This window comes from Vulpes lagopus, chromosome 12 (assembly GCF_018345385.1).
Source record: "Vulpes lagopus strain Blue_001 chromosome 12, ASM1834538v1, whole genome shotgun sequence".
Lineage (NCBI taxonomy): Eukaryota > Metazoa > Chordata > Mammalia > Carnivora > Canidae > Vulpes > Vulpes lagopus.
The window spans coordinates 37886619-37911353 of NC_054835.1; the positions used below are offsets into that span (position 1 = coordinate 37886619).

Genomic DNA, 24735 nt, shown 5'->3' on the forward strand with positions numbered 1-24735 from the left:
GAGGGGGGAGCAGGCTCCCCACTGAGTCCAGAGCTCCTGAAGCCATCCAGATGCTCCATCCCAGGACCCTGAGATCATGACCTGAGCTGAAGGCAGACACTTAACCAACCGCACCACCCAGGCACCCTTTAATATAGACTTTGCAATTAGTGTCTGTGTGGCATATCCTATATTGATATAGCCACTCCACATCCTTTTGATTAGTGTTAGCATGGTATATTTTTTACTTTTCTTTTTTTTTTTTTTTTTTAATTTTTTACTTTTCACCTTCTTGTGTCTTTGTTTTTAAAGTGGCTTTCCTGCAGTCAGCATATAGTTGGGTCATCCTTTTTTTTTTTAAGATTTTATTTATTTATTCATGAGACACACACACACAAAGGAGGGGGGCAGAGACACAGGAGGGAGAAGCAGGCTCCATGCAGGGAGCCTGACGTAGGACTCGATCCCGGGTCCCCAGGATCACACCCTGGGCTGAAGGTGGCGCTAAACCGCTGAGCCACCTGGGCTGCCCGGGTCATCCTTTTTTATCTGCCTTTTAATTGGGTTGTCTAGACCACATATATTGATTGTGATTATTGATGTGGTTGGGTTTAAGTCTACCACCTTGATTGTGCAACTGTATAAATTTCTTAAAACTCCAGTAGACCACCAGGCTCTGCCTGAGTTATCCCTCCTTGTGCTGTGGCCTGGACACTCATTCCAGGCAGGAGATAGGGACAACTGTAGGACTTCCAGCTATGCTTCTCTTCTCTCAGGGATCATAGACTTGTGCTGCCTGATTTCTGAAGTGTCTGGTTTTTTAGTTGTTTCAGGTGGGAGGGTAAATCCATTCCCTGCTACTCTATCTTGGGCCAAAGCAGAAGTTCAAATCATTTATTTTGGAGACTTATGTTACTTGGTCCCATAAAATTTTCTTGTATTCATTTTTCGTCAATTTTCTGCCCTCTTCATTGCTGTCTTCTCTTTCTGGAATTCCTTTTAGTCAATGTTGTGCCAACTGCACTGGTCCACGCATGTATTTCACTTCTTGAGAGACCCATAAGAGCAAGGGCTTTGTGAATTTTGTCTGCAGCTTTTTTTTTTTTTTTTTAAGATTTTGTTTATTTATTCATGAGAGACACAGAGAGAGGCAGAGATATAGGCAGAGGGAGAAGCAGGCTCCCTGAGGGAAACCTGATGCAAGACTCAATTCTAGGACCTTGGGATCATGACTCGAACCAAAAGCAGACTCTCAACCACTGAGTCTGTCTGCAGCTTTTCTTTTCTTTTCTTTTCTTTTCTTTTCTTTTCTTTTCTTTTTTTTTAAAGATTTGATTTATTCATTCATGAGAGACACAGAGAGAGGCGCAGAAACACAGGCAGAGGGAGAAGCAGGCTCCACTAAGGGAGCCCAACATGGGACTCGATCCCGGGTCTCCAGGATCACGCCCCAGGCTGCAGGCCACAGGGACTGCCCTGTCTGCAGCTTTTCATCAGACACTAGAACAACATGTAATAGGTGCTCAACAAATTTAATCTGTCTTTTTGTGCTACTCTCTGTGTGACTATTTTTGTTTTACCTTTCCAACCCTTCTGATGTATATTTAATTTCCAAGAACCTTTTCTTATTCTCTATATATCTTTCTTCATTGCATTCTATTTTAAAAATAACTACTAAAAGGTATTAATTATTGTGAGGGGTGTGTTTAAATTGGTTTGAGGGGTTTTCTCAAGTATTTTTGACTTTTTAAGTAATCTCTACACCCACATGGGGCTTGAACACATGACCCCACGATCAAGAGTCATATGCTCTTCTGACTAAGCCAGCCAAGCTCTGCTAAATAGGTTGGTTGTTTTGTCTTGTTTTTGTTTCCTTAGTTTTCCTTTTCAAAAAGAAAAAGAAAAAAATCAGTCTTTCTCTTTCATGCTGGGAGTGTAGCAGCCACGGAAATGCACCTCCCAGCTCTTACTTCAAGAGAACATTTGCCATGAGGAGTGCTGTCAACTGACAAACTTCAGCTGGGACCACTTCCGGATGAACTGTAGCGTTTGAGCTGAGGACACACTTTCCTCTATGAGGGCACTAGCACCGAGGCCGTGCTGCCCAGCAGCCTCCTCTAGTCCACAGTCTTTGCTCTGAAACTCTAGCTGGGACTGGCTCAGAGCTGAAACTCTTCCTCCCCAGTCCTCCATCCTTCCCTCTCTCCTTTCTCGCATGCAAGTCCTGCATCAGGATCTGAAAACTTTCCCTGTCAACTTCTTTTTTTTTTCATAAGTTTTTTTTAACTTGACAGAGTGACAGCACAAGCAGGGGGAGCAGCAGGCAGAAGGAGAGGGAGAAGCAGGTTCCCCAATGAGCAGTGGAGTGGTGCTCCATCCTAGGACTCTGGGATCATGACCTGAACCGAAAGCAGGTGCTTGACCAATGGAGCTACCCGGGTGCCCCTTGAATGGGACCTTTAAAGGGAAAGGACATACAGTTCATCATTGTTAACTAGAGGCTCCATATCTGACTTATATTGTCCACTGCCATCCTGGCTGCTTTGCAGAGAATAGACTACGGATGGGCTCAAAGCAAGATGTCAGTCAGGAGGCCATTGTCACAGAAGAAATGAGCAATGGGCATGAGTAGGCCTGGAATGGGGTCCATGGAAATAAAGGGAAGTAGATATTCAAGACATATTTAGACAGTTTTTGTTTTTTGGGGTTTGATTTTGGTGTTTTTTGTTTTGGTTTGGTTTTGGGGTTTTTTTGTTTTGTTTTTTGTTTTTGACACAGGGACAGAGAGAACACAGGCAGGGGGAGTGGCAGGCAGAGGGAGAAGCAGGCTCCCCACTGAGTAGGAAACCCGATGCAGGGCTGGATCCCAGGATCCTGAGATCATGACCTGAGGCATAGGCAGACGCTTAACTGACTGAGCCACCCAGGCGTCCCTAGACAGTGGGCAAAGACGTCCACAAAGTCTTTGATAGGTCTCCCTCTAAGAGATGGAACTTCATTCTGCTCCTCAGGAATGAAGGCTGGCCTTAGTGACTCATTCTAACAAATAGAATACAGCAGAATTAACAGTGTGTGACTTTGGGCACAAGACCAGAAGACATTGTGGCTTCCTCTTTGCTCTCTCTCTCTCAGATGACTCACTCCACAGGAAGCCAGCTGCCATGTTATAAGGATACTCAAGAGCTCTCTCACATCCCTATGACAAGGAACGTAGGCTTCCTGCCAACCATCAGCGTTAAGTCAACAGGCATGTGAACAAGCCCCTTTGGAAGCAGCTTACCCCAGCCCGGGCAAGCCTTCGAAGTGTCTACACCCTCAATGGCATCTTTTTTTTTTTTAAGATTTTATTTATATATTCATGAGAGACACACTGAGAGAGGCAGAGACACAGGCAGAGGGAGAAGCAGGCTCCCTCTGGGGAGCCTGATGTGGGATTTGATCCCCAGATCCCTGGATCATGACCTGAGCCAAAGGCAGAAGCCCAACGACTGAGCCACCCAGGCACCTCCCTCACTAACATCCTGACTGCAACCTCATGACTCTGACGACTCTGAAGCCCCCCCTAAGTCACTTCCAGATTCCTGACCCAAAAAAGCATATGTTATGTGAGAAAATGAATGCTTATTATTTTAAGCCTCTATGTTGTGGAGTATCATCTGTGACACAGCAATACATAAATAACATGGGGGAGGGGAGAGAGAAATCAAGGGTTTACTCTGAGTTTGGGGCTTGAGCAACTGGGTAGAGGACAGAGCCATTGACTAAAAGTAGGAAAGGCTTGAAGGGAAAAAGGACTAGGAATCACGATGTGGATCTTGAAAGGCCTTTCAGACATGGGGAGCAAAGGTACCAGGTAGATGTTGACTATTAGTCTCAGGGCTGAAGAGATAACTGAGGGTCCCTGGCTCGGGGCGCATGGGTAAAGAGACAAGATGAGGGGTCCTGGACCAAGCCCTGGGGCCCTCCAAACTTTAGAGGTAGGATTGAGGAGTAGGAATCAGACTAAGGAGAGTCCAGCAAGGTGGGAGGAAATTTAGAAGACAGTGGCAACTCAAAGCCAAGAGAGGAGAAGGTTGCAAGAAGGAAAGATATTAGAGAAGGGGCCAGCTGCAGAGCGAGAAGTTCAGGGAAGCAGCTCCTCCCTGGTGACAGCTATTTCAAAGAAACCAGGTGTTAACAGTGAGCACAACATTTGCCAGCTCTTGAGTGTCTACTAAATACTTGGCGCTTCAATGGGTTTTCCTGTTGAATCGTCACGGTAAGTCCATGAGGTAAATATTATTGCCCCCATTCCACAGATGAAGGGGCTGAGGGGCAGAGAGATTAAATGAATAAATAACTTGCTCAAGATTATACAATTTGTGAAATGGCAGAGGCCAGACTGACACTCAAGCATGGGAGACACCAAAGGCCACAACTTAATGGAAGCTTTGGGTAGAATGCAAGGGGCCTGCTTTTTTTTTTTTTTTTTTTTTGGCATCTCACAAAGCAAATTTCCTAAGTTTTTTGTGCTGGGCCCCTGAGGAACCTAAGCAAGTGTGAGCCCAACAGGTGGATGTTTCCCAGAGAGTGTCTAAAGAAAGTGATGAGGGGCAGACAGAGGCCTCCACAGAAGTGGGGGGACCAGCAGGACAGGGTGGGAGATCTCTGCCTTTTGACTTTAAAGGAGCAGCATGCAAATCATATTCAAAGTGATATGCAAATGATATGTAAATTATATTTTAGAATGAGCATCTGTTCTTTTTTGAGTCAACAGCTCAAGCACTTTTGGGTGAGCCCTCCCCAGCTTTCTCCCAGGGTTGTCCAGGGTCAGGATCCCTTGCAGGGTCTATTGCCTAAACTAGAGAAGTAGCACTCCCCTTCCTCAGGCCAAACTGGGCTCTGGACTAAAAGGAGAGTGCTGCCCACTATGTCCAGGTGAGTTGTTCGTTCATGCACTCATCTGACAAGTACCTGTAAAAGTGCCTACTTGGTACAGAGACAGATGCTGTAGACAAGTAGAAGACTCATTATTTCTTAACTTATAGGAACACATTTTTTTTTAAGATTCTGTTTATTTATTCATGGGAGACCCAGAGAGAGATAGAGACATAGGCAGAGATACAGGCAGAGGGAGAAGCAGGCTCCCTGCAGGGAGCTGATGCAAGACTTGATCCCAGGACCCCAGTGTCATGACCGGAGCCAAAGGCAGATATTCAACCACTAAGCCACCCAGGTGCCCCTACAGGAACACATTCTAGCAGGGGAAATAAATAGATACAGCAAAGACCTCGGTATCATCTAACGTCTAGACCAAGACTTCTCAACTTAGCATATTGACATTTGGCTCTGGGCTTCTTTGCTGAAGGGGACTTTCCTGTGCCTCACAGGATGTTCAGCAGCATCCCTGGCCTCTCTCTATCCATGAGATGCGAGTAGCATCCCCTCCCCAGTTGTGACAACCAAAAAAATCTCCAGACATTGCCAAATGTCCCCTGGGGCAGGAGTGAGGGGAGCTCAACATCACCCCAGCACCTGAGAACCCCTGCTCAAAACCACGAGGTCTTGCCAAGTAGTCAGTGAGCTTAGAGCTCACTTTCAAGGACCTCGTTTGTTCCATGTTTTTGTACTCTAATCATTGTAGAGGGCAGTCATTCTCAAATTTCACATCTAATTCCTTTCCACCAAACATGACCCTCCTTTGATACCCCAGGTGCCCTCTCTGAGCAGGTGCTGTTACTCAGTCCAGCCCCCAAAGATGCTTGAGGAGCGTTCAAGGTCACCCCCAAACTAAACTGCCCTAGCCTTGAGCCCTTCAAGTTTGCATATCTGCTTTTTAACATCATTCTGCCTCTTCTCCTCTTGTCATCAAGTTGTCACCTGTGGGACTGTCACTTACACTCCTCCTATCTCTGCCGGCCCCCATTCCTTGTGATTGGCAGCTTCCAAGCGTTAAGAAACTAGATTTTACAGATCAGTGTTTTTCTAGCTGTGCTCTGCCAAGCACTGGGAGTCCTGCGGGGCCTCTCAGAAGCCCCTAGAGGGTAGTGGGAGGGGTAAGAGAGGCTTCCAAGAGGTAGGAGGTGTAGAGCAAGCAGGTCTCACCAGCTCCTCACCAGTGGCTTCCATCACAGTAGTTGGACTTTGCCTGGTTTTGTTTCTCTCTGCTTCTATGTGATACCCATTGGACAAAAGGTCTCAAGCATAAAAGGCTTTTGCAAACCACTGACCTAGAGAAGGGGAGGGCATTGTGAGGAGCAGAGGGCTCCCCAACATGTCCTATGTCTGTGCTTTGGGATGCAGCTTAGTAGAGTCCATCGTGGCTGTTTGGAAGCCCTTGAAAGCCTCCCTTCCAGCTCCTTATTACTGGGTGGACGGTGGGGATGCAGACAGGACGGTATCACTTGACAGAGAGACCAAGCCCTCTATGTATGTGGGCAAAGCAATGGACCAGAGAAGCAGACCAGGCTTCCAAGCTTCCATATCGAAACATGATGCCTTTTCCTGGGTGGAAGAAGCAGCAAATCACAGGACATGAGGGCCCTAATCCCCCAAGGGGGCAGAACAGAGTTTTTGCACTGAAGTGCAAAGAACTAGCAGCAGAAAGAACTGGGGCAAGACACCAAGTAGGACTTCCCAAATTGGTACCTAGGGGAGGAGAAACAGGGAAGAGCTGTGGAGCAGGTGGCTCTAGGGCAGGAGGGTGTCCCCACTGTAGGCTGAGAGATAATCACACACGCCCTTCCCCCCCACACCCATTCCTGCCCCTACCACAAAACAGGGCTAAGTCCTGCACAGATAAACCTCCAGGGCTGGAGCAGAGGAGGGGGATGGTGAGCAGGGTCTGGGGCCAGGCCCCATCCTGCCCTCTCTAAGAAGGCCTTTCTGTAGAAGCCTTGCCAGACACAGCAGAATGTGTGGGGATCTTGTTCCTAAAGGTCTTGGGGGATGGGGCAGGCTCTCCCTTCTCTTCCCGACTTCCAGGCCCCACTGAACCTCTGGACACAGGCACAATCAGGCATTTCATGCCTCCCAAGGGTCAGAATGAAAGGCCTGTGTCTGTCTGTGCTCCCCTCCCCCTCCCTTCCATCTCCAGATTTTTCCATCTGCCCTTGGGGCACAGCCTCATCTTCCCCTGCCTTTCCGCCTCCTGCCCGCTAAGTTCTCTACAGATATCTGGGAACAGAAAAGATTGCCCTCAATACCCTGTACTGCCTTCCACTAACTCAGGTCTCTGACATGCCCGGGAGGGAATAAAGTCGCTGATGGTCCTCCCCTGTCACTCACAGGAGCCCAGAGAGCTCAGTGATATCCGAAGGTCGCCCAGCACTGCTCTCCTGCCTCTCTCCTCCCACTCACCCTGTCCGCCTCCACGGTTTTGCCCTGGCTCTGGGGTGACTCGCCACTTCACCATGGAACCAAACTTCCCACTGGAAAATCCCCAGACGCTGAAATGATGATGATGACCTGGAAGGGCAGTTGAACCTAAAATAGCGAGTTCAAGTCAAGAGTTCACCCTTCCAATGGCTAAGTGCCCCCAAAGAGGCTCCCTGTGCAGGCTGGGGGTGCTGATCTCTGATATGTTCTCCCCACCCCCACCCCCGTGCCAAAGCCAGACAAGCAGCCAGGAACTGGCGTCACCGTTCTCCGGTCCTCCAGACACTCGTCCCACCGCCACCACCCGTGAGCAATCGTTCTGGGGCCTGACATTCTGTCGGCTTCACACCACCTCCCAGGGCCCCAGCCAGGAGCGCTTCCTGGAGAAAATATTAAACATGCAAATCTGAGACAGTGCCTTAACGAGCGACAGACTGCACGACCACAGCCTGGCAAACGAGACACACGCCGTCCGGGGGTGGGGGAGTGAGAAGTATATATAGATATAGACTTTGGATCTATCTGTGCAACGTGTGTATGAGGCAGAGAACAGCAGGCGTGGAAAACTAGCGCAGCAGCCTCCAGCTGGGGTGGCCTGAGGTCGGCAGGCGGCTGGTGGGGAGGGAGGGGCAGAAGGATCCCCAAAGCCAAGCTCAGAGTGGGGATGACAAAAGCCCTTTGTGCTTGGACTCGGGGTGGAAGGGGCTGGAGACACAGGGCAGGGGAGCAGCCATTTGGTTTTGGAGAAAGAAATTGGTTGGAGACTAGGCCTCAAGAAGGAAGAAGAGAGAGGTGGATGACGCAGGAGGCACAAGTGTGGAGAGTCCCAGAGAGAGCCCCTCAACTCTTATGGGGCCCTGGAAGCTCTTTATCGTAGCACCCACATTGAGCTGGGCGTCACAGAGCTCCCGTGGCATTGGGTCAGTGCGATTCTGCCCTGGTCCAAACCAACGTGAGGTTTACGATGCTGCTGCTCTCATCATTTCCTCTACGGATCAGATTGGATCGGATCGGACCGTAGCAGTCTGGGGACCCATGCAGCTTCCCATTCAGCAGGTCTGGGTGGGACCTGAGATGCTGTTCCAGCAAATCTCGGGATGCCAGTGCTGCTGTTCCTCAAACTCCAACGGAGCAGCAAGGGACTGCAAGGAATTAGAACGACATGAAGGCGGCTTTGCTTAGATGGACTTAGAAGTCACAGGAGTCCCTAAGGGTCCAGGGTGCTGATGCAGATGGTCTCTCCATGGGCTCCAGCAGTATCCAAGGAATTACAACCATGGAGCCCTGGCCTGAGCCTAAGCTGACATGGAACGCCCAGGCCAGGGTGTCCGGGAGCCTCCAGCAGCCCATGTGGAGAAGCAGTCCACAGGGCTCCAGACCCACCAAAGCCCACAGGGCTGAGAGTGACACAGAATCTAAGGGGGACTGAGTTGACGATACAAGATAAAAGCCCCGACTGGCTTCAGAGTCTCATGGAGCCCATGAGGAATTCGAGGGAAATGGAGCCCACCATGCCTACATGGGTCTGGACTGACTCAGAACCCACAAAGGACTAAGCTGACACCCACACTGGCACAGAGTGACATGGAGCACACAGGGTTTGGACTGATGGGGTGCCTGAAACAGAGCCCCTGACCTAAAGAAAGGGCCCCAGATGTGGCAGGGGCTCTCCGTGGACTCCTGGGATGCAGAAGCTACGGAGGGATGGGAGGAATGGTGCACAGGGGAGAGGAGGGGAGGGGTAGGAGCCCAGCAGCCAGCTCTGGGGCTGCTGTGAGCCCGCTGGCCACGGGCTGAATGGTACTTGGCTGGGCCCCAGGGGGAAGGTGTTGAGAGAGTAGGTGCTGCTGCCACCGCCCCAACAGCTCAGATGGAGGAGGAAGCAGGAAGGTGGAGGCAGGGCCAGGGCGGCACCGGGCCCTGGCACAAGGAGAGCACGTCCTACGCAGGGAGGGCCGGCATTGGGGAGGGCTCACTGCCCTATTTGGGGCCCCTGGCATTCCAATTCCCTGCTCCCAGTACACATAGGGACATGCAGGGTTGTGGGGTTAGGGCTTAGCGGCTTGGGTTGATGGGCATCCAGCACTGGGGGGAGAGATGAACAAGTGTCTCCCTGGTTAGGGAACTTAGGGCCCACAGAAGTAAACATTCTCACTGGGATAGGAAACCCTTCCCATGCAGTTAGGTTCCTAGGCAGGTGCCCTGACTCTTGCATCCTTCCCCAGGGACAAGATAAAAAATAATGGAGGTTTCCCCCTCCCCAGATCCTTGGCAAAGACCCTCCATCAGTATCTAGACACGGATGCTTTCCATCTTTTTCTTAAGTAAATCTAGCCCTCACTCTCCCCATCCAACCAGACAGCCCTTGATCCTCTTCCTCACCCAGGCAAGAGGCTCCTGGGGCCTACTTGCAGCTTCTCTTTACCTCCAGGTGAAAGGAGAGAAGGGAGGGAGGGAGGGAGGGAGGGAGGGGTATCACTATGGATCCTTGCTGTGGCAGGTCTGGTGGTATCAGGCAAGGGAGACCCCAGCCTTTTTTCCAAGGGAAAAAGAGACATTTTTCTTGACCAAAGCCCCAAACATCTGTTTTGTTTTTTTTTTAATTTTTTAAATTTTTATTTACTTATGATAGTCACAGAGAGAGAGAGAGAGGCAGAGGGAGAAGCAGGCTCCATGCACCAGGAGCCCTATGTGGGATTCGATCCCGGGTCTCCAGGATCACGCCCTGGGCCAAAGGCAGGCGCCAAACCACTGTGCCACCCAGAGATCCCCCAAACATCTGTTTAATGCAACATCTGGCTTCCCTACTGCACTAGCCCCAAGCCAGGACATCCCCAAATCTCGGCCTCTGCCTTTCTCTCCCCACTACCCCCATTTCTGGTCCCTGTGTGGGAAGCTTCTCTGATACTTCCAGTCTGTTCTTTGTCCCCCTCGCCCCAAAGCAGGTGTCAAGAAAAGGCTGGGGGCTCCCAGGTCCAAGGATGCCTTTCCCTGTGCCCTCCCCCTCCTCCTCATCCACTCCTGCCATCTTTCTCCATTCAGCCTGATACTGCTGGAGAATCGATCCCTAACTTCACTCCCGCCTGCACGCTGACCTAGTTTCTGGCTCAATGCAGAGGGGACACGTCCTTACACGCTCCTAGACACAGAGCCCTGCATAGACAGCCAAGAGACAGACACACCCTCAGTGAGCCTGGGATTGACAGACACAGGCGTGTATCCCCAGACACACTCAGGCTCATGCACACGTGTGTGCATGGCTGGAGACACCTTCCCAGTTCAGGAGCATGTCAGGGTCCACTTCATGGGCACATACACAAGGCTCTCTTGTTCACAGGACCAGGGGACACAGTGGACAGACATACAGGCCCTCATAAGCCATAGACACAATTCCCCACAGGGGCTCCCCAACTCCATCTCCAGTTCCAGCTTGTAGATCCTCATTCTTTAGGCCAGGAAAACACTAAAGGAGGCATGTGGCTCCCCATGCCAGCCTTGCTGCCATGCTGCCACAGCCATAGTGTTGGGAATCACTCCAAACCCAGGAACGGATCCCTTGTGTCCCCTCCTCTCTCCACTGTGCCCACTCTGTAAAACTGCAGGTCTTACTTCCCTGTGACAAGACCCTGTACCTCCATGAAAGGGATCAAGGGTCAGGGACACTTTCCTTCCGTTTTCATGGCAACAAAATCAAGGTTACAAGGCCAGGTCTGTGGACATCACAGGAGGTGGAGCAAAGCAACCTCTACTACAGGCCCTTGAGCATCTTAATCACTCAGTTACTCCTCTGCTAAAACAAAGAGTTGATCGCATAGGTAGAGAATATGAAAGCCTTTGTAAATGGCTAAGCTCTGCCACATAAATGCAAGAGATCTTTATCATTCTGCCTGTCAATGTCTGCGTGGGGGCAGAGGGGATCTCCCACATCTGCATCCCAACAGCCCCGTCCTATGCTACAGGAAGTCACTCAGCCCAGAAGGAAATGGGGGACTGAGGCCCAGGAAAGACAGTCTAGGGGCAGAGGAAAGGCTCATGCCTCTCTCTGCACTGCCCACATGCCCATATTTCAAAGACTCTGGCTCTTAACTCCCAGAATGCCTCTCCAACCCAAGTCCTGCTGTCATCCTGCGTGACCTTGGAGGTCCCTGTAAAGGTGGAAGGGTAAGCAGCCTCCACTAGCCAAAGTCTCCCAGTTCCAGGGCTACCTCTTTCCATGCAGCTGCTCTGTGCCCTCCCCAGCACCTTCCATGCTTCTCCATCGTCTGCTGAATTCTTGCCACCACCACCCCCACTCCGGGCTTAACTACCTTCCCTGTCCAACCCCTGAATCCATCACTTCAGACCCTCATTCTCTTGACCCCTGATATCTTCTGCCTATAATGGGAAGAATTCCCACCTTAGGCCTATCCACCTACCTGCTGCACTCCTAGACACCAGAGGCTAAGCTCAGCTGGAAAAAGCTCCCCCTCCCCCAGGAAATTTGGGGGCTCCACCAACTCTGGGTTTCCCATTCTCTCTGCCTTGTTAGCAGATGCCATCTCTCAACTGAGTTCTACCCATGTCTCTCCCCTACCCCACAGCACCCCTCAACTGAGTCTCCAACTTCTCAGACAAAATGGAAGCTCTCTAGAAAGTTCCTTTGCCTCCCCGCTCCCACAGCTGCCAAGTTGCCTGTCTTTACGCTCGTCTGCTCTTCCATCTCTTGCGTGTGCGTGTATATCTGTGTGCATATGTGCATGAGTCAGGCACGTCTGGGAACACACATTTCCTTCCCCCTCCACCTGAGCTCATGGTCTCAGCTCCTGCCCCTCCAGGGAGGCCTCACTCCCTCACTCATCCTTTTGCCAGTGTCTTCAATCCCCGAGTCTTCCCCAGATCCACCAAAACCATGCTTCATGTGAGTACCCTTCTGGATCTTTCTCCATCTCTTTCCTTCACATCCCAGTTCCTCAAAGAGATGGCTCTGCTGGCTGTATCTACTTCTTTACCTCCCATTTCACCCCAGGATGCCCTTGAAAGGGCTCAATACAATCACCATGGGACACCTGGGTGGCTCAGCGGTTGGGCATCTGCCTTTGGCTCAGGGTATGACCCCGGTCCAGGTATCGAGTCCCACATCAGGCTCCCTGTGAGGAGTCTGCTTCTCGCTCTATGTCTCTGCTCTCTCTGTGTCTCTCATGAATAAATAAATAAAATCTTTTTAAAAAATTAACAAAAAAAATAGTCACCATGACCTCCTCGCTGCCAAGGCCATGGATCTTCTTCACCACCACCCCTTTTTAAAAGATCTTATTTATTTATTCATGAGAGACACAGAGAGAGAGGCAGAGACTTAGGCAGAAGGAGAAGCAGGCTCCCTTCAGGGAGCCCAATGTGGGATTTGATCCCAGGATCCTGGGATCATGACCCGAGCTGAAGGCAGAATGTTCAACCACTGAGCCACCCAGGCACCCTTTAATTCCTTATTTTATCTGATCTTTGTGCAACATTCAACCCTGTCCCCCTCTTTCTCTTCTTGGATACACTGTCCGCTCTTGCTTCTTGCGTTAATGAGGATAAGTTATAGTGTAGTAGTAGTCTAACACAATACAAAATTAAAATGCAATATAATATAATAGTAACCTACCTAATTTTTTTATTATACCAATTAACGGTATCAGTCGGGCTATGCTAAATTGTATTATAGCTTGGTTAGGCTAAGTTGTATTCGTTACACTAAACTCCTATAACAAAGAGATCCAAAAAAGACAGTGGCTTAAAAATGTAGTTTCCTTCTTCTCATGTTCAGAGTGAACATTCCAGGGCAAGTGGGAAACCCCTGGGCAGGCATTCCAATGAAACCCAGGTTCTTTCTGTGGTGTTGCTGCACTGCCCCCTAGGGCATTATCAGTGACCCAAGACTGGAGCTGGGTGGCCCCCAGGCTGGGCTGCCCAGCACAGGAAAGGGAAAAGGAGTAGAAAAGGTACATTTAGGGTCTTGAGAAGCGCCCACACCACCTCCCCCTGGCACCCCATGGGAGGAATATGGTGGCACCTGACCTTGAGATCTTGAGGGAGGCTGGGAGGCAAGTCAGCTGGGCAGCCATTCAGCACAGATTCTGGTGGTCAACCAACAGCAGTCACCAGAGCCTCCCTCTCACCTTCCCTAATGTCCCTCAGGGTTCTCTCCTCGGATCCCTCTTCTCTTGACACATGTTGCTGGTCCTTCTTGTCCAGTCATATGTGGACGACTCCAAACATTTCAACTTGCACTCCAGATTTCCCACTTGAGCAGCAGACCTACCTGGGTACCAAAATCCAAAAGCCGGGACCCAAGCCAGCCTCACAGACTCCTCCTCTCCCTCACCCCACACTCAGCGCTGGCAATTCTACTTATCTCCACTGAGGACTCTGTTCTCCTTCTCCCTGCTGACTCCTCCATCTTTTCTCACAGCTTCCAAGCTGGTCTCCCTGCCTGCATCCGCCTCCCCAAAACTTCGCACCATCCTCCAGTGAAACATGGGCATCTGTCAAGGCCCTAAGCACTCTTCTTCTCCCTTTCTAGTCTTTCCCTGAGCCCCACATCCAGCCTCCCAGCCTCCATTCCCACAGACTCCCAGGTGCCTCACACGAGTATATCTGTGGCCCTCCCCTCTTCACCGAGCATCAGACCCAAATACCCAACTTGGATGTCTCAAGGTGTCTCAGACCCCACAGGTTCAAATCCGAACTCAGGATGTGCCCCCAGCTCCCACTTCAGCACAGTGTTCCCTGTCTCATTGTCAGCCCAGTGTCTGAAGTCAGTGCCCTGAGACCTGCTCTTGTCACTGCCCTCTCCTTCATCTCCCAGCTGACCCTCCCCACATCTGGTCAACGGTACCTGAGTTGGCTTCGCTCTAGGTCTCCATTCCCACCCCTGCCACCCCCACCTCTGGCCTGGACTGTGACAACAGGCTCCTCACCAACCTCCTCGCATCTGCCTTGGCTCACATGATCCACTCTGAAGGCGCAGTGATCCTCTCCAAATGCAAATCTGCTTGTCACAGCCCCGCTTAAACCCACCTCGGGCTTCCCAGTGCTCTGAGAACAAGCCAAAATTCTTACCACAAGGCCCTGCAAGATCCAGCCCTGCCCCTGCCCCTGTGCAGCTTCTCCCCCCTGCTCTAGGCTCTAGTCATGTTCAGTTCTTTGATGTACCTAGCTCCACCAGCCCCAACACCATCATCCAATTGTCCCTGCCGCCCCAAACACTGCCCTCTGCTCTCCCTGCCATGAACCCCTAGTCATCTTCCCAAGCTCATCAGGAGCTTTGCTTCCCCAGAGTCCTCTGCTCTCCCTGACTAGGACAAACCCTCAGGACACAGCTCTTGGCCCCCTGCACATCTTTTTCACAGCACTTGTCTCAACTGTGTGACTGTTGACTTCATTCTTCTGTCCCCCACCCACAAACTCCAGAAAGCCAGGACCTGGTTTTTGTTTGTTTGTTTGTTTGTTTGTTTTTGTTTTTAGATTTTATTTATTTATTCATGAGAGACACAGAGACAGGCAGAGACATAGGCAGAGAGAGAAGCAGGCTCCCTGCAGGGAGCCCGATGTGGGACTCGATCCCAGGACCTTGGGGTCACAACCTAAGCCAAAGGCAGATGCTCAACCACTGAGCCACCCAGGTGCCCCTAGGACCCTGCCTGTTTTGCTCACACAGTATCTCCATGCCTGGCACAATGCCCCATACAAAGTAGGGGCTCGGTTAATATTTGTTGAACAAAAGGTAAGTAAAGGAAAGTTTATGGCCATCGCAGTCTGATGGGGCCATCCTTTAGGGGCTCTTTGTTGCCTTCAGAAGAAACTCCTTACCCTAATATATAAGATCTTTTGTGATCTGACCTCTATCTACTTCATCTCTTGTCACCCATATCCCGCACTCCAGGCAATATGATCTGTTTAAGGGCCCTATTCACTCAAGCTGCCCACTCTGTGCTCTGTCCTCAGCACCTCCCTGGCCTTCTCCACTTCATGAACTATCTACCTTTGAGACCCAATTCAGATTTCTCCTCCTCTGGGAAGTCCTCCCTGATTCCCCAGGGCTCCCACCTGCTCCATTGATCCTTCAGCCTCACTAATCTCTACCTTGTCATGCCACACTGTGGCTGTTTGCTCACTTGTCTCTCTCCCTTCCTAAGCCGCAACCTTTGGGGAGAGGAACACAATGTTTGAGCTATTTCTTCTCTACAACCCTTAGCCCATTGTCCATGGCAATGAAAAGAAATACTGCCACATGAAACAGCACGATGAATATCAAATGTATAAGGTTGAACAAAAGAAGCCAGGACCAAAAAAGTACCTTTCACTTCTATGAAGGTTAAAAACATCCCAGATGAATTTGCAGGGATAGAGGCCAGCAAGGTGGTTGTGTCCAGGTTATTCCCAGAGGGCTAGACTAGAAAAATGGGTGGTGATCACACTGGTAGGCACATGTGTAATGTTAACCAAGCTGGATTTTCGTGCATTTTAAAGTAGATAACTTTACCTCTGTTTTTTTTTTTTTTTTTAAGCGATATAATTGTGCAATTGATCATCATGGAAAAAAACCTTCTGTTCCTGAGTCACTTCCTGCTAGAGTCTCCTGGTTTTAGGTGGTGATATTACACATCCCTCTCCCCAAGCCCAGAGAGGGTAAACCACTTGGCTGGAGCAGCTAGCACGTCTGTGGAGAGCCAAGAAGGAGACTGCATGTTCTCCTTTTCCCATGCAGCTTTAGGCTCCTCGGGGTCAGGTTCTGTGTCTTTGTGTCTCTGGCACAGCATTCTGTGATTTCCAAATATTGGTGGGAGGCTGCCTCTGGTCTACAGCTGGTTGATGCTGAGGTGGTGAAACATGGCAGCAGTGTAGTCATTAAGAGCACTGACTCCAGGGTGCCTGGGTGGCTCAGTGGTTAAGCGTCCAACTCTTGATTTTGGCTCAGGTCATGGTCTTAGGGTAGTGGAATTGGCCCCCACATCAGGCTCTGAACTCAACACAGAGTCTGCTTGAGATTCCCTCTCCCTCTCCCTCTGCCCCTCCCCTCACTCACGAGTGTATGCATGTGTTCTCTCTAAATAAAAAATAAAATCTTTAAAAAAAAGCACAAACTCTAACGGTGCAATTCTGTGTGGGCTTAACCTCTCTATACCTGTTTCCCCAGCTGCAAAATGGGGATAATAATAATACCTACCTCTTAGTGTTGCTCTGTGGATTAGATGAGCAACTAGGCATAAAGCCCTTAGAACGGTGCCCAGCTCCAAACCTGTGCCATGTAAGTGTTTATGACAACTGCTATTAGGGGAAAACCCAATCAGACAGACTAGAGTTAAACCGCTCCTCCACTGGCTGTGTGACCTCAGTAAAATTAACCTCTCTGAGCTTCCCATTTCCTCACCTACTAGACATAATAATATCCATCTATTATTACGAAAGCAAGATAATGTATGCAAAGCACCTGACTAAATTCCTTGTAGGCAGAGACCATGTCCAACACATCCCTCTCCCCAGGCCCCAGCACTGGGAGGTGCTCAAATACTTTCAAGACTTCACTTCCTTCCCCCATCCACCCTTCTCCAGCCTGGCATCATCCTCTGGCGCTAGCAGACAGCAGCATCTAGTGGACGGCTCTGGAACTGCATCCCGGCCAAGTGCCACTCCCCGCGCTCCTGTGTGATCCTTTAAATAAACCTTTAAAAATATGCACTCTGCATTGGACAAGTATTCATCGTGTGCCTGGTGTTACGGGACACAGACTCAGGACCTAAAGAAAATTAAATGCAAAATACAAGATGACTGTAGAAATAAGGAGAAAAAAATCACAACTATAAGCTTATCATCAATAACCTTAATTTTTAATCTCTATTTAAAGAAAATATAAACACTATGTAGGGGAAGTTGGTACACTGGATAGTGTCTCCTTGGGAAGTTTCTACAATCATAGGAGTGATTTTGAAGTGGCCGTTTCGTGTTAATAACTCCCAATTAAGGCCAAAGCAATGAAATAAAAGCTTAGGACAGACAGAAAGATGATTTCCCCCCTGGTGGCTGGACTTAGCTTCCCAGGTTCTCCATGAAGAGGGGGGAAAGGGGAGTGTTTGACTCCAAAGCCCAAATTGCTCCACCACACTCCACCACCTCTGCTGCAGACATAAAAGAGATAAAGAGGGTCTAAAGATGGCATGGATGACATCCAACGGGGGGAATCAAAAAAGACTTTGTGGAGAGATGCCATTTCAAATGAGCTTTGGAGAATGGAGGTAAAAAAGAGGTGGGTGGCTGGGGAAGGAAGGATAGTCCAATGTGATGGACCACATGGTGCATAAAGTGAAGAAACAGGGCCATGAGAATTAGGGTTGAATCCTAGAAGGCCCCAAATGATAGGCCAAGGAGGCTGCATTTAATAAAATCAGGGAACTTGCTGAGTAGGAAGGTAATCAGATGCAAGGGTATCAGAGGAAAACCAGAGATATAGAAACTAGTTAGGTGGCTAGTTTCTAGCAATAGCCCAGACTAGGCATGGAGTGTGTCACACCCTCATGGAGAGGATACAAGAGGCTCTGGAGACACCAGCAGGAGGCGGAGGTTCAGAAATAGACAGCAGTTAGTTAAAGGAGAGGACCCTGGTGAGAATTCAAGGAGCTGAGGCTTGAGTAGAAAGGCAGAGCTGTCACCAGAATGTTGGCTGACTGGTGCGGGCGGGGGCTGATGTGGGCAGGGCGTGGAGACGCTGAGCTGAGTTTTCAATAGGAAAGTATGAGTTGCCAGCAACCACTTGGAGATACTGAGACCAAAGCTCAGAAGAGGGGCTAGGCTGGAGGGCAAGGAGGCAGGGACAGTCATTTCGATTCTTACCTATGCAAGTGCCAGATGAAGATTTGAGAGGGAGGAAGAGATGAAGGGAATCACCTGGGGAGACATAGCAGCGAAGGGGAGACACCACCTGGACATCACGGAGCTCCATGTATTTTAAAGCTTCCTGAAGTCAGAGGAAAAAGAGGAAGCAGAGAAGACAAAGCAGGGATTACTTTATTTTTATTTCTATTTTTTTAAAAGATTTTATTTATTCATTCATGAGAGACACAGAGAGAGGCAGAGGCACAGGCAGAGGGAGGAAAAGCAGGCTCAAGGCAGGGAGCCTGATGCAGGGATCGATCCTGGGACTCCACGCCCTGGGCCAAAGGCAGGCACTAAACGGCTGAGCCACCCAGGGATCCCTTTATTTTTATTTCTTTTTAAGATTTTTATTTATTTATCTATGAGAGACACACACAGAGAGAGAGAGAGGCAGAGACACAAGCAGAGAGTTCTCCATGCAGGGAACCTGACATGGGACTCAGTCTCCAGTCTTCAGGATCATGCCCTGGGCCGAAGGCAGTGCTAAACCACCAAGCCACCCAGGCTGCCCCAGAGCAGGGACTTCTAATGGGAGGAGAACTAACCAACCCTGGTGAATATCCAGCAGAAGTCATGGAGGAACACAAGAGTCAGGATGGCCCCGAGGCAACCCCTGGATGTGTGGTTGGGGGGCTGTGGTGAGTGACTCTGGAAAAAGTCATGTCAGGGAGAAGTCAAGCTGCAAAGATTTAAGAGGCAAGAAGCAGAATATGTGGGGGCAGCTCCCAGGAGGAGGGAGGTATGGCAAGCAGAGCTAGACTAGGGGGAGGCAGGCAAGGCGCCTGGGGAACACAATTTAAGGAATCCCTTCACTCTCAGGGTCCTGCAGGTGGTCTTGATGAGGAGGGGCAGACAACCGGCCCCAGAGCTGTTGGGGGTGGCCACAGAAGAGAGACCATCTGAGACTAAAAGGAAAGAGAACACACAGAAAGAGACCCAGGCAGAAGCCAAGGAAGACCCTCCACCTCCATATCCCGCCAAACACACGGGGACCACTGGCAGAGCATCAGAGGATGCAAAGTTTAGGTGGGGAGAGGGAGAAGGAAGGACAGACACCCAATGACAATCTGAGAACAGGGGCTGGGGAGACTGATGAGGCTCCAAAGGGAGGGCTCCAAAGCGAGGGCGAGGAAACAGGAAGGGAGGAAGGGAGACTCATGGGACCCTTCTGGGGAGACTGAGTTGCCCTCCTGGCTCAGTATTGTGGGGGGTGGAGTCCTAGCATCCTTGGGGTTAGCCTGGAAAAAGCAAGGAGTCCAAGTCTACCCTTTCTCCAAACTGCTCCAATTCAGGAAGACTTACGGCCCCACACCCAACCAACCCCACATACTGCAGCATGTGCTTCCTTCCCCCAGAAAATCTGGGCAAGTTTCCCCTTTCAGGAACTCCATTTCTGTAATGGGCTGAATGGCAATACCCAAAAAGATCTCTGTATCCTAACTCCCCTCCCCCAGAAACCTATGAATGTGACCTTATTTGGAACAAGGGTCTTTCCAGATGTAACCAAATTAAGACTGGCAAAATGAACTCATGCTGGATTATCTGGGTGGGCCCTAAATCCATAAGTGTCCTTATAAAAGACACAAGTAGAGGGAGAGAGGGAGGGCCACGTGTAGATGGAGGCAGATGGGAGTGATGTGGCCGCAACCCAAGGAACGCCTGGAGCCTCCAGGAGCTGGAAGAAGCAGGGAAGGGATTCTCCTTGATAGCCTTGGGAGAGAGCAGGGCCCTCCCAACAACTTAACTTTGGACCCCTGGCCTCCAGAAGCGTGAGAGGAAAGATTTCCTGTTGTTGGAAGGCACCAAGTTTGTGGTAAATTGTTACAGCAGCTGCAGGAAAACTAATACAGTTCCCCATTCTGCGGAATGACTAGAAAGCTTCTAGAGAGGCTTCTAGCCCTGAGTTTCTCCAAATTAAACCATTCAGCAAGGGAGGGGAGTTCCAGGTCTGGCCAAAAGGTGTGTTTTTTAACTCACCGCCTAGACTCCTTCCAGGCTAAGGTTTAATGTTGAATGCTTCCACCAAAGGAGGAAGGAGGGCAGACAAATTCACTGCATCACACCTCACTGTCAGGGAAGTAGAGTCCGCAAAGGGTATTCTAAGGACCCACCTTCCTCCTGCTCCCAGAGCGTGCACCATCCCGCCCAGGCTGGTGGAGAAAGAGCCCAAAGCTGACCCCAGACCACATTAGTAAAAGCAGGGAGATTTTTAAAAACGGGAGCCTGCCTTTCAGAATTTCTCCTTGCAGACAAGACCCCCTCTTCCCACCTCTCAGGTCGGCCTTCTTCCTCTGCCTTCCCCGATCTTGAGGGGCGTAAAATAAGCTGGATACCCCTGAACCCTGAAGCACAGGAGTGGGAGGCCCTCTCCCTGCCCTCCCCCTCCTCCCCACAACACAGCTGGAGGGGGGAGGGGAGGTCAGCCGGGTTCAGAAAGGCCAGATGTTGAGGAGAAAGAGAGCAAAGTCCAACCCACGCCCACCTACCCCACCCCCACCCTCCCCCCTTCGGGTGGGGGTGGGAAAAAAATGAGAAGAGACAGCTTTTAAAACAAACAAAATTTTTGTGGCCCCAAACAGTTTTTCTTGAGAATCTGCTCTATGCAAACAATAACAACTTTTTACAAAGCATTTTCACAGAAAAGGAGACAAGTCCTTCCCCAGTATCGAACGTGGGAACTGTTCCTCCCTCACCCCGTTTTTGGGGGGGGCAAGGGGGTGCTATTCACTAGTGTGGGCAGAAGGGTCACTGGGTCCCTCACTTGGCGGGCAGATCTGTCACCCCCAGATTCCCCTCACACCTAAGGAGTCTCCCTAAGAGCTAACCTCCCCTGACCTCACCTGGGTGGAGGAGAGGGCCAGTTCAGCCCTCTCAAACTCTAGGGGGTCCTCCCAGCAGCAGCCGGGGCGGGGTCCAGGCCTACCACTCCCCTCCCCCCCTGGAAAACAGCACCTCTGACCTCAAAACTAATCCCCTAGCCCTGCCCCCATCGGATCCATCAGGTCCCTGACAACTCCCGAAATGCCTGGAGTTAGGGAAGGAAGCTGCAGACAACTAGCCCAGCTCCCATTCAAACTCAAACTCCGCTCCTTCAGGCCCCGCGGGACCCTGGAGGTTAGGGCAAGACCTCCTCAATTTACCCCTTCTGTAAGGAGCAGCTGGCCTCACCTCTAGCCTTTGAGGGGGCTGAGTTTGGGTGTCCAAAGACTGGACCCAGGCCTGCCCTCTACCTCCACCCTCTCTCATGCATAAATCGGTGGAGAGGACCTCGAAAGGCAACTTGTTTGGTCTGATTTTATTGACTCTTCCACCTTCTATTACTTTCCCTGGGACCATCCCCAGCCCTTTCCCCAGGCAAGGTCTGCGCCTTTGGAGGGGAGGCGGTCCCCCGGCCCATCCCCTACAAACCAGAGAAGCAAACTGGGGGAGGGGGCTGATGGATCCAGGAGGAGGACCTCTTTTACCCATCGGACCTTTTAAACTGAAAGCAAACAGGAAAAATTAAAAGGGAGAAACTTCAAAAAGCGGACAAAAGGGGAAAGGCTGGTGGCTGAGACTGAAGACATCACCAATTAGGGGTCACCTGCCTTGGTCAGGGAAGAGGGCTCGGGAAAAGAGGGAGGGAGTGATCTGCCCCTAGCTCAGGCTGTCCCCTCCCCCATGAAGGCTCCGGCGGGGCTCGGAGTGCAGGGGAAGGCCGGAGGGGAGTGAAGGGTTAAAGGCCTGGATGGTGGGGGTGGGGGATGCCCCCAGGGAGCTGCCAATCACCTCCCCACCCCCACAACGGCCCCCTCCACCCCTGGCTCGCCCACAGAAACAACCGGTTTGTCCATCACCAAGGTCTCTCTCCCTCTTTTTTTTCCTTGTCTTTGAGCGGTAGCCTCCTTTACTCCCCCTGGGGTGAAGGCCCTGCCCCCAGAGATCCGAGATGGAAGAGGGGAGGGATTGGAATCTATGTCATTAAGCCTTTTTCCGTTAAGCCTTCTCCTGACTGCAGCCCTTGGTTCGTCTCCAAAGGATGAGGGGGAGGGGGTGTCACCCCAAACACTTAGGTGCTTGAAGATCACTGTCACTTGAGGTCCCTCTGACCGCAGCCCATAAAACGTAAAGGAACAGGCAAAATGTGAGAAACGAGGCCCTATCCTGGGGCCCAAAGCTTGGCCGTGGCCCCAAATTTCCCCCCTTGGCAGAAGAGGTCTCAGGCTCAAAGTTCCTCCAGGTTGATCCCCCAGAATTTGAGGCCTGGGGGCTCAGGGACAGCAGGACCCCCTATCTGCCACCTCCACAGCGGGTGGGCAGGCGGGGGCTTAGCGTCTCCCTGCAGGCGAAGCGAGGATGCCGGCCCTAAGTCTCCGTCCTCCCCCACCACCAGGGCCGGGGGGCAGGGGAAGGAGTCGAGGAGGCTGAAGGTGCTGGAGGTGGGGAGCGTCGGTGCAGGGCGGCGGGGCTGTGCGCTGCGATGGGGGGGCGGCGGCCGTCGGCGTTTCTTGGCGGTTCCCCGGGCGGGCCCTTTCGCAGGCGGCCGCTCCGGGCCCCGGCGCAAACTCGGAGTGTCGAGGGCGAAGCCCTTCGCGTAACACCAAAGTTTCGACCGGCGGATCAGACGATCGAAATGTTCCTGGCGCAGATCGCCGGGCGCGGCCGGGGCTCCGCCGGCCGTCGAGGGGCCAGCGGCCGGTGCCTCCGGGGCGGCCTGCGGGGCGTTTCCATCGACTGCGGCCGTCTGGCCCGGCGCGGGCGGCTCCGGCGCGGCCCCGGGACCCGCGGGCTCGGTGGCGAGGCCCGCAGGTGGCGGCGGAGGCGGGGAACCGGGCTCCTGATGGGGGCTGGCGGCGGGGCCGGGCTGGGAGTCGAGACCCGAGGCTGGCTGAGGCGGAGCGGAGGCGGAGCTGGTCGGAGATTCCCGAGGGCGCCGGGGCGCCGGGCAGCGGCCGGGAGGTGCGCCGGAGCGAGAGCCCGAGTGCGGGAAACCGCCTCCGCCCTCTTCCTCCTCGCCACGGCCGCGGCACACTGCGGCGTCGGCATCCTGACCGGCGGGGGAGTCCGGATCGCTGGACCGCGCGGCGGGTCCCGCGAGGTGCTTCAGGCCATCCGGGGCCCAGCCGCCGGTGCACAGGGGGGCGCGAGGGCCCAGCAGCACCGGGCCCCGCGGCGCCAGCTCCCCAGGCCCCAGGTCCAGAGAGGACGCCCGAGGTTTGGCAAGGGCGCAGAAGGCAAGGGCACGCAGGCACAGCGGAGAGAACTCCTGGGTCCCCCGACGCGGCTTCCGGGGTGTCGGGGAGCAGGGCGACCCTCGCGGGGACGCCGGCACTGCGAGGCGGGGAGCGGGGCACAGAGTTTCCATGGAACCGCCCGGGGGGGCGCCCACTGCGGGGGCCCTGGTCCCAGCGGCGGTGTGCCCGGGCTGCCCGAAGAGCCCACGGGCGAGGGGAACATCGCCCCCCCTCGACGGGGAGGTCTCTGCTCACGGGCGCCCCCGGCCCGCAACCCCGGGCCGCGGAGCTCTGGCTCCCTCCTCGATCTCGTCACGCGGCCCTCCCGGCGGCCGGACTCCTGGGTCCCTGCGAGTCCCGGCGCGGTCGGCCGCCCTTCCTGCCGCCGCGTTCCCTGCGCAGCCCCGGCGGGAGCCCCTCTCGAGTAGACCAGGGCGCAGAGGCTGGGGAAACAAAGCGGCCGGCGGCCGCGGGAGGCGGGAAGGACCCCGGGCCCGGCACCCGGTGCCCGGGCCCAGGCGGCGGGGAGGGCGCCTTCCGCCCGCTCGGCTTCTTTCTTCCCCGCTGGCTCCCGGAGACCGCGTTATAGAGAACTGCCCCCTCGCTGCCCCAATACCAGCGCCGGGGCCGCGAGCCCGCCGCTGATTGGGCGCCACTGCCTGTGACGTGGGCCTGGACCCCACCCCTCCGGCGGCACCGCCCCCGTCCCCATTCCGCACACAGACACACACACGTGGACCCGGCGCGGCGGCGGCTGGGAGGGAGGCGGAGAGGGAGCGTGTGCGGGTGGGATCGCGAGGGGCGAGACGCCGCTGCACGTGGCCCGGTGGCGTCCCGCCCTCTAGTCGTCGCGGAACGCTTCGCTTTTCCCTTAGCAGCCACGGTTTTCGCATCTGTAAAATGGGAATGTTCACATCTACCCTCTTGCGGGCTGCATGAATCAACATAGATGGATCACGAACACTGAGTTGGGTGAAAAACTGAAGTGAGGCGATGGTTGTTTACAAGTTTTGCCAAGGCAGGGACTCCCGCGGGCAGAGAATGTCTCCTTCCTCTCTGTTCCGGAGCCTGAGAACAGCGCCTGGCACACACTGAGCTTAAAAAAAAAAAAAAAAAAATGAGTTAGGCATTCAGTGTGTGCAAGATGAACAAAGGAAAAAAAATCAGTGGGGGGGGGGCGGTGAGTATTATTTCACCCAGGGAAGATGATAAATAGACTTGTTTGCGTTTCTCTAATGCAGTTTCTAATGGCCCCTTGACCAAATTCCGAGGGGCTGGTTTTCCGGCCCCTTCA

General features: G+C 52.5%; 1 protein-coding gene across 1 annotated transcript; it reads right to left on the minus strand.

The window, feature by feature from the left end:
- Window positions 1–20771: 20771 nt before the first annotated feature.
- Window positions 20772–24110, minus strand: LOC121472634 (elongin BC and polycomb repressive complex 2 associated protein). Its single transcript, XM_041723887.1, has one exon. The coding sequence runs from the start codon at window positions 23570–23572 to the stop codon at window positions 22433–22435; it is 1140 nt and encodes a 379-aa protein (XP_041579821.1). The 5' UTR covers window positions 23573–24110; the 3' UTR covers window positions 20772–22432.
- Window positions 24111–24735: the final 625 nt, after the last annotated feature.

Coding starts and splice junctions, on each gene's coding strand:
- LOC121472634 (XM_041723887.1), bottom strand. CDS start 23,572: ATGGAAACTCTGTGCCCCGCTCCCCGCCTCGCAGTGCCGGCGTCCCCG.